This window comes from Rutidosis leptorrhynchoides, chromosome 6 (assembly GCF_046630445.1).
Source record: "Rutidosis leptorrhynchoides isolate AG116_Rl617_1_P2 chromosome 6, CSIRO_AGI_Rlap_v1, whole genome shotgun sequence".
NCBI classification, from domain to species: domain Eukaryota; kingdom Viridiplantae; phylum Streptophyta; class Magnoliopsida; order Asterales; family Asteraceae; genus Rutidosis; species Rutidosis leptorrhynchoides.
This window is the reverse complement of record NC_092338.1, coordinates 109,698,647-109,709,116: the sequence shown is the minus strand read 5'-3', so window position 1 is coordinate 109,709,116 and position 10,470 is coordinate 109,698,647. Positions and strand designations below refer to the sequence as shown.

The 10,470-nt window shown below is 33.7% G+C and overlaps 1 protein-coding gene across 1 annotated transcript; it reads right to left on the bottom strand.

Moving 5' to 3' along the window:
• Positions 1-9: 9 nt before the first annotated feature.
• Positions 10-1,439, bottom strand: LOC139851902 (probable glutathione S-transferase). Its single transcript, XM_071841101.1, has 2 exons — positions 993-1,439; positions 10-539 (listed from the first exon to the last, which is right to left on the bottom strand). The coding sequence occupies exons 1-2, from the start codon at positions 1,302-1,304 to the stop codon at positions 192-194; spliced, it is 660 nt and encodes a 219-aa protein (XP_071697202.1). The 5' UTR covers positions 1,305-1,439; the 3' UTR covers positions 10-191.
• Positions 1,440-10,470: the final 9,031 nt, after the last annotated feature.

The window sequence follows — 10,470 nt, the reverse complement described above, 5'->3', positions numbered from 1 at the left end:
CAAATAATGTAACTATCAAATTGAATCCTTTTCGGGCCTAAATCAAGGATAAACAAGCTAAACCAATATGTAACTACACAGCAAACAAATGCTCAACTATATATGGATACGAAACTATCATAAAAAACAGTACAAGATTAATTATGTAACAGCATATCCGCATGAACTGCATACATATTGCAAACGACTAATTAAATTTTGTAGTCACCAAGCCGTTTCTTGTAAACTGCCAGCGCAACTTCTTTTGGCGGTAAAATTTCTTTGACAACTTGACATTCGCTGAATGCATCAGCCCATTCGACTAATTTTGGAAACTTGTCTTCGGTAACAATCTTTATTTTGGTCACTATTTCCAATAATCTAAGCCAATATCCAATAAAAGCAGCAGCAATATCAACCAGGTTAATATCATCACCTCCAAAAAACTTTTTGCCTTTAAGTATGAGTTCATTTTCTAGTATCTGCAGTTGCTCACAAGCTTCTGCAGTAGCCTGCTCCTCTCCATTGCTAATAAGTACTTTGTATAATGCAGGAAGACACTACACAAATCATACAGTTTATATATAATCAGCTCTTGCTATAGAGTAAATTATAACTTTATCATCAATAAATTATTGAGAAAATTACGTGGTTGGTCCTTCATGTTTACTCAAAATTTCATGGTTTCCACTAATGTTTGTTTTGTACGTGGTTAGTCACCCAACTATGCAAATATTGCATGGTTGGTCACTCCGTCTGACGTCTGTCAGATCTATTCCGTTAGTATGCTCACGTGTTTTACACGTGAGGGTACAATCGTCCATACACCATGATGAGATAAATTAAACGGAGTGACCAACCATATAATATTTGTATAGTCGGATGACCAACCATGTACAAAACAAACATTAGTGGCAACCATGAAATTTTGAGTAAACATGAGGGACCAATCGCGTAATTATATGTAAATATTCATGGATCATTAGGCTGAACAAGAGATGGAAAATTATTACCTTATCATCAATAAATTTTGCTAAAAATCGCGCGGTAGCTCTCTCATAAGGATCATGAGGCAAAATTGGAACGCCTTTCCAAACATCATCGATGTACTCAACGATCACAAGAGACTCAGAAACTGGTTTTCCGTTGTGTACGAGCACCGGAACTTTCTTATAAACAGGATTGTACTTGATAAGATCGGCGCTTTTGTTGCTAAGATCTTCTTCAAAGTTTTGGTACTTGATTCCCTTTATATTTAAAGCGATTTTTACCCGGCAGCTAAATGGACTTCTTCCATCTGCATACAGTTTTACTTCATCTGCCATTTAACTAATTAATAAGCTATTAACAGCTAAATAAATTGTGGTTTAGTTTATGGATATGATTTATTTTAGGTGGAGGATGCAGATAAATACTAGTACTAACAAAGAGGGTGTTGATGGTCCAAAAGCAATAATTGAACATTATGGAGTCAACACTCAAGACTAGTCAAAAGTTCAAAAACAAATACTCCCTCCGTCCCACCACCACCAGTGTCCACGTTTCCATTTTGGGATGTCCCATTTCAAGTGTCCACTTTGTGTTTCAACCAATGAGAAGAGATTATTCTGGAGAGAGAAGATTTCTGATTGGTTGAGAATGAAGTTAGTGGGATTTCCTAAAACTGTGTGCAAAAAGTAAGTGGACACTTGTAGTGGGACGGAGGTTAGATTTGTTTGAAACTTATATAACCATTTTATTTTTTATTTGTTTATACAAATCGAGAGGAAGGTTCATAACCTTTTCAATCATCTAGATGAAAATATCTGATTTATATATAAATAAAATACATTTTGATTCAGTGGCAGAACTTGAACAAAATTATCAGGAGGGCCAAAATCGTTTCTTAAAATATTAGAAGGGCCATACATTAAATTTTTAATCCCTACCGTATAAAATTTATGGTGTAAACCCAAATTTATATAAAATTATGGTAACAATTCAATTTTTTGTGAGGGCCTTAGAGCGTTCGTAACGGTAATTGTCGTTGGTCAGCCCTTGCTGCCTCCTTCGGAGGGCGCCGATACCAGCAAATTGTCTATGAGCCGCCCTTGTATTTGCTTACTGAAGACAATTTCAATCACGGGAAAATTGGGTTTAAACGACTATAAATTTCCAACGGCTACAAGATACATTTTAAATTTTCTTTCCCAACTACGATCTCATTTATATACCCACAACATCTATCTCTTTTCCACCAACATTCAACTATCATTTTCATCTACTTCTCACAACATCTATCTCTTTTAATCAACATGTCTTCCAACAAAAAAAATCAAAAACAAAAACAATAAAAAACAACAACAACAACCACCACAACCACAACAACTTAATCACATTGATGAAGACATGTGAAATTCGGTCCTCCAAAACACTCTTCATCAACCTCAACAACTTAATACCATGAGCTCGTCTTCTAACGTTTCTAGCATGCAATATCCCCAATATCATCAACTAAATAATTGGCTCGTGCGAGCTAGACCGGTGTCTTTCGACATTCCACCCGACCAATACGACTTGCTGATGCGAGCTAGGAGTGACATAACGAAGAAGTATTCGAGCAAGTTTCCGAATCAAAATTAGTGTTTATTGTTTGTAATGTTTTTTTTTTATTTTTAGGAATTTGTAATGTTTTTTTTTTTTTTTTTTTTTTTTTTTTTTTTTTTTGGAATTTGCAATTTTTTTTTAGGAATTTGTAATGTTTTTTTTTTAGGAATTTGTAATGATTTTTTTTAATAATAAAATTTTAATTTTTTAAGATTTTAAATGTTATATATAAATATATATATATAATTTTTTTTTATTTTTTTTTGTTACTCAGGAACCCCCCTACGAACGAATCTTTGACTCCCCCGCAGAGGGTAAACCTGGGGGAACGAGCCCGCTGAGTGCCAAATCGCAACAACCCTAACAGTACGGTTGAAGGTTGGGAAAACCCCCTCCGAGAAGCTAATTGCTTGCAGTACCAATTAGATATCGACCCTTAGAATCGAATATTCGAACATGTGCCTACTCGTTAGGGACAAACAGGTCGCCCCCTCGATACCACTCAAGTAATGCCTCGCTGAGGAAGTGGGAGGAAGTAATTTTGGGGGCAAAATAAAAACATTTATTTCTTCGAGCGTTTTCCCGCCAAAATAATAACATTTATCATAAAGCGTCCGATGATACGCATAACGATCCGTCTTAGAAAGGCACACTATTAGTAGCATTCTGGCTAGAGTGTACCCGGCGTGAACCATCACGGGTAAAGAACATCTTCCCGGCCTCACCTTAGTAACCTGATCAGAAGGTTACTTATGTACGCATCCGGAAAAGATCATACCGGACAAAGGCTAGCCGGGACGCTACATTAAACTCATCCGGCCCGGAAAAGTGTGCAGGCTACTGGCATCACTTAGCCGGGTACAAAGGCAGTGAGGAGCCAAGAACCATGTCGTCACATAACAAGGCCTGCCGAACTATGAACGTCGAGTTCCCGACAACCTTTACAAAGTTACCTATGAACCGGCTACAATCTTGCCCGATGTCACACCCCCAGTTAGGGCCTGGGCGAAATGTGATTCAATATCATAATACATACCAACATATTATAAAATGAGAACAATAACTATATGAATAAAACCAAATTGTATTTGAATAAACGCAGCGGAAGAATTAATAATGTCGTTACAAGAATTATAAATTGTTCAAATGCAGAAAAGTAAATATGCGATAAGTCTTGATCCTAGCCAAGTAAGTCATCACATAAGCAGTAGATATAGAGGTCCTGATCATTCAGTACCTGAGACAAACATGCTAAAAGTGTCAACCAAAAAGGTTGAGTGAAATTCATAGGTTTAACAAATATGTTTGACCGTTTGTTTTTAGACCACAAGATTTGTTATAAAAGTAGATCACGCAGATCCAAAAGTAGTACTGATTCGTGATATTTTAGACTAAACGTTTGTTTTGTTGCCCCGATGATAAGTTGGCAGTACCTTATCACCATGTTTAAATCATTATTAAGTAATACAAAGACATCGCGGTCAAATGTATCGGGGACTTTACTCCCGATAGGCCTACCCCCAATAATTAAGAATGCCTTATCCTGAAAGCAATTAAAAAATATCACTGTGGGGTCTTAGTAGCATAAGCTAGTCATAGTACAGTTTAGGTTCGTACTTGTGTCTAAGTTGTTTAAAGTATAAAAGCAGCATGTGTCTCACCCCAGTAAGTATAAAAAGTGCTATAGCAATAAGAGTGGGGCTATGAAAGTCACCTTAGTAATTCGATGAGATAAAGTAATCCTTAAAGAGGAAGTATGGATGATCGAAGCACGGAATAAGTCAACCTAAGAATAAGTTGAGAATAGTTTAGATGTTTTGCCCGTATTATGATAAGTGTAAGTATTTTCTTTTATAGTAAGTTTAAAGAAGGTTTATCGTTTTGAAAAGGCTTTTCATACTAGACAAGCTTCCAATCTAACACTTTCAATTTAAAATGGCCTTTTCAGGTCATAGGTTTCTGAGCCACAGGATCCTTTAACTCGGTAATCCAAACTCTCCGCCTAGACTTTCGAGCGTCCATCCACTCGAGAAAGATCAAGATCTATACCCATCTAATATACCGTTCCAATACGTTTTTAGGTGCGTATAGGAATACAACACTTTAAATACTTTATACAATAAGTATTTACTTAAGTTCGATTGTATTATCGTTATTAAGATTGTTTGGTTTTTAAATTCTAATAATAAATAGGATATATTTAAGTAGGTAAACAAGTGTTATACATAGAAATTGTGTTTTATGAATGGGTATGTATTAATATCAAGTTAATATGTATATATATATATATATATATATATATATATATATATATATATATATATATATATATATATATATATATATATATATATATATATTTATCTTATATGTTAAAATATGTATAGTTTAATTTTAAGTTTTATGTCAATATAAGTACCAATAATTATCTAAAAATGCTAACAAGTGTTTTATTGATTTCATAACAGTAAGTTACATGTATAAAACATTATAAAAATTTTCTATACATAAATATTAAGTTTTATGTATTAAATATTAAAATTTTTTTATAGCTAAAATACAAATAAATAGATAAACAAGTTTAACAACACATTTTATATTTTTCTTAGGTTCTACTGACCAAAATAAACTTAGGAAAAATTTATAAATTTTTGTTATGGTGTAAAAGTATTTATTTCTAATTTCTTTTTCGGTTCAAGATAAATCAAAGTTTATAAAGTAATAATTATTATATCAACTCAATTAATTCATCTAAAATTTTTGTATGCCTAATATAGTGTATTAAGCTTAGAAAAATTATTTGTACATTTATATTAATAGTTTAACTATTTAATTCAACTTTTGTATTGTTTTTAGTTTAAATTCGGAATTAAATAGAAATATATAATTATTAATTCTAAAAATAATTTTTATAACTTTCTTATTAGTTCCTAAGTAATTTCCATTGATTATTGTAGTCATAAACATGTTATATCATTAAATTCTATTTTTCTTTTTAAAACAGATTTTCCGGTACTGTAGCAAAAGTAGTAGAAAATACAAATTAATTATTTAAAATGACAAATAAATCAAATATAAATTTTTATAATTACTTTTATGACCTAAGGAACAAGAGAAAATTATAAAACATAATATATAAAATTGTTTACTATTTATTTCTTCATTATCTATATATACCGAATATAAAAAAAGTCAGTTTTTGATTTTTAATAAATATAAATTCGAATGTATAATTCATAAAAATAATTTTTATAGTCATTAGGATACTTAATACTAATTATCATGTATTTACATTATTTATTATAATTAATTTCGTATTTATTTGGTATTTAACATAAAACTAGCACAAAAATATGATAAAAACTAAATAAAAACTATAAAAATAATATAGAGAACTTACAAAAATAATATTTGCAGAGGTTTGAGAGTATGATCTTCAAGTGAGAATAAATTTTTGAGGTGTAAAGGATTTTGAAAGAAATGGCTAGTATTTATAGGTGAAAACTTGGTATAAAAAAATATATAAAAGAAATAAAAAGAAAAAGAAAAGAAAAATAAAAATATTAATAATTGTATCAGCCCATAATTTGTATTAAATAAAGAAAAGTGTTTTTATAAAGCTAGATCTAGATCTAGAATAAAATAAAAAAAAATAAAAAGCAAAAAGTATTAAATTTTTTTTTGTTTACTATTCGGCACTACAGTAACTTTTATATAATATATATATATATATATATATATATATATATATATATATATATTTACAATGACTATAACCTTCATTTTTATAAAAGATATCATTGTATAGATTAGTTTTTGTAAGTGGTAACATATTTACATAAACTTTAAATCTTATAAATATGTATATACTTTTTAGTTATATATAAATATATATGTATATATAACTTTGTCAAGTATAAAGTTTATAAATTTAACTAATAAACTTATGTTACTTGATATGAATTTATATGTTGTAAACTTATTTATTTTAAGTATACATTATATAAATTACTTGATAAGTTTAGGTTTCGTTATATAATATAAACTTATAGATGTACTTTACTGAATAATATTTATCCGTTTAACGTTTGTTAGTTTCGTAGGGCATTTTAAATTATACGGAAGAAAATATAGATGAAAAAATGAGGGTCGTTATAGTACCTCCCCGTTAATGAAAACTTCGTCCCGAAGTTTTAAGTGGAGTTCCCGTCTGCTTCATCAACAGTTGGGAAGAGATGGGGGTATTTCCGTATCATTTGGTCTTTGCGTTCCCAGGTATATTCGGGGCCTCTACGCGAATTCCAACGGACTTTAACAATAGGTATGTTGCTCTTACGAGTTTCTTTGACCTCTTCTTTCATAATCTCTATAGGTTCTTCGATAAAGTGCATTTGCTCATCAATGCGGATATCATCCAAAGGAATAACAAGAGTATCTTCGGCGAGACACTTTTTCAGATTTGAGACATGAAACACATCATGTACTTGACTTAGTTCAGCTGGAAGTTCTAATCGATACGCAACGGGACCGATTCTTTGAATAACTTTGAACGGTCCAACATAACGCGGACTGAGTTTACTTCGTTTACCGAAGCGGATAACACCCTTCCAAGGAGATACTTTCAACATAACGTTATCTCCAACTTGGAATTCTAACGGTTTTCGGTGAGGGTCGGCATAACTCTTTTGTCGACTACGAGCGGTTTCTAAACGCTTCTTGATTTGCACGATCTTTTCGGAAGTTTCATGAATAAGTTCAGGACCAGTTAATTGTCTGTCCTCGAGTTCATCCCAACACAACGGAGATCTACATTTGCGACCGTATAAAGCTTCGAATGGTGCAGCTTTAATACTAGAGTGATAGCTGTTGTTGTAAGAAAACTCGGCTAAAGGTAGGTGTTTATCCCACCCTTTACCGAAATCGATAACACATGCTCGTAGCATATCCTCTAAAGTTTGGATAGTTCGTTCACTTTGACCGTCCGTTTGCGGATGATAAGCTGTACTCATGTCGAGTCGAGTTCCAAGAGACGCTTGCAAGGATTTCCAGAAATTGGAAGTAAATCGACTATCGCGATCCGAGATAATAGAAGTAGGGACACCATGACGAGTAAGAATCTCTTTAACATAGAGTCGAGCTAACTTTTCCATTCTGTCAGTCTCTTTGATTGGTATGAAATGTGCAGACTTAGTGAGATGATCAACTATGACCCAAATCTTATCATTGCCATTTGCAGTCTTAGGCAATTTTGTGATAAAGTCCATAGCTATACCATCCCACTTCCACTGTGGAATATCGGGTTGAGTTAGAAGACCAGAAGGCTTTTGGTGCTCGGCTTTGACTTTCGAACAAGTAAGACACTTACTCACATAAGTAGCAATGTCCCCTTTCATGTTAGGCCACCAGTAGAACTCTTTCATATCCTGATACATTTTACTAGAACCGGGATGAATAGAATACCTAGTCTTATGTGCTTCATCCAAGACTAGTTCACGGAGATTACCATAACGAGGAACCCAAATTCGATTACCAAAGTATCTTGTACCATTGGACTTAACTTGCAGTTGGTTTTCAAAATTTATAGGTCCTTCACCTTCGATAAGTGTCGGTTTAATAGCTTCCAATTGAGCTTCACAGATTCGTGAAATAAGATTCGATTTGATTTTTAGGTTTAAAGCACGAACATGTTTAACATCGTCTTTTCAGCTAAGGGCATCGTCAACTACATTCGCCTTGCCAGGATGATATTTCAGCTCACAATGATAATCGTTCAATGTCTCGAGCCATCGGCTTTGCCTCATATTCAGCTGTTTTTGATCAAAGATGTGTCGAAGACTTTTATGGTCAGTGTACACGGTAAAATAGGTACCATAGAGATAATGTCTCCATATCTTTAATGCAAATACCACGGCACCTAACTCAAGGTCGTGTGTGGTATAGTTCTCCTCGTGTTTCTTCAACTGTCTAGATGCGTAGGCAATAACCTTTTCACGTTGCATTAAAACACAACCAAAGCCTTGCTTTGAGGCATCACAGTAAACAACAAAATCTTCAGTACCTTCAGGTAAAGATAGAATCGGGGCTGTGGTCAACTTCTCCTTCAAAATCTTGAAAGCAGATTCCTGTTCTTCGGACCACTCAAAGTTCTTCCCTTTTTGAGTTAGCTTCGTAAGAGGTTTGGCAAGAAGGGAAAAATCCTTTATGAATCTCCGATAATAACCGGCAAGTCCCAAAAATTGACGAATATGCTTCGCAGTCTTTGGTATCTCCCAGTTCTGGATAGCGGTAATCTTAGCTGGATCGACATGTATTCCTTTACTATCAACAATGTGTCCAAGGAATTGTATGGTTCTAAGCCAAAACTCACACTTAGAAAATTTTGCGTAGAGTTGTTCTTTTCTTAAGAGTTCAAGAATCAATCGTAAATGTTGCTCATGTTCTTTCTCGCTTTTAGAATAGATCAAGATGTCATCGATGAAAACAATAACGAATTTATCAAGGTAAGGCTTGCAAACACGGTTCATAAGATTCATAAATACGGCTGGAGCATTGGTTAAACCGAAAGGCATAACACAGAATTCGTAATGTCCGTATCGGGTGCAGAATGCAGTCTTAGGAATGTCGGATTCCTTGACTCTGAGCTGGTGATAACCGGATCTTAAATCAATCTTAGAATAAATGCTTGACCCTTGAAGTTGGTCGAATAGATCATCAATGCGAGGTAACGGGTAACGATTCTTTATGGTAAGCTTGTTGAGCTCTCGGTAATCAATACACATTCTCAATGTACCATCCTTCTTTTTGACAAATAAGACAGGAGCTCCCCACGGGGATGAACTTGGACGAATAAAACCTAGATCCAAAAGTTCTTAGAGTTGGTTAGAAAGTTCCTTCATTTCGGAAGGTGCTAAACGATACGGTGCTTTAGCAATGGGTGCAGCACCTGGAGATAAATCGATTTGAAACTCAACTTGACGAGGCGGTGGAAGACCAGGGAGATCTTCGGGAAACACATCGGGAAAATCTTTAATAACCGGGACATTTTCAATACGCGTTTCTTCGAATTCGATCATTTTAACGTGAGCTAGTATGGCGGAGTAACCTTTCACAAGGTACTTACGGGCTTTAAGACATGAGATGATATTAAGATTGGAACAACTCCGTTTGCCTTGGATAATAAGAGTTTCTCCACTTCCTAACGGAATTTGAACGGTCTTATCAAAACACATGATGGCTGCTCTCAATGGACCTAACCAATCCATTCTGATAATGCTAAAAACGAACATATATTTCATAGCATTATTCCTCAAGAAAGACAAGCTTTTAGTTGCAATTGTTCTATTTACAAGTGATATTCGTTTAAATAATAAAAGGTGAAGACAAAAGACAGATTCGACGAATTAAAGACGCAAACGACCAAAAAGCTCAAAAGTACAAAAGACAATCAAAAAGGTTCCAATTATTGATAAGAAACGTCTCGAAATTACAAGAGTACAAGATTCAAAACGCAAAGTACAAGATATTAAATTGTACGCAAGGACGTTCGAAAATCCGAAACCGGGACCAGAGTCAACTCTCAACGCTCGACGCAACGGACTAAAAATTACAAGTTAACTAGGTATATAAATATAATATAATATATAATTAATTATATTAATTATATATATATATTATATTTATAAATAAAAACCGTCGGCAGAGAAAGACTCCAAGGGTGTGAGCTGTAAATTCATTCTCCGCGACTCGCGGAGTTTGAAGAGGATTTCACCGCGAGTCGCGGAGCCCCAAAATGAAAAACTCCCTATAAAGCAAACCGAAATCTGATCATTTTCATAATCTTTTTTCTCCTCATTCATACGATATATATATATATTTATAATTTATATTTTAATTTTAATTTTAATC

Coding starts and splice junctions, on each gene's coding strand:
- LOC139851902 (XM_071841101.1), bottom strand. CDS start 1,304: ATGGCAGATGAAGTAAAACTGTATGCAGATGGAAGAAGTCCATTTAGC. Junction 540..992: donor CAAAATTTATTGATGATAAG/GTAATAATTTTC, acceptor TGATTTGTGTAG/TGTCTTCCTGCATTATACAA.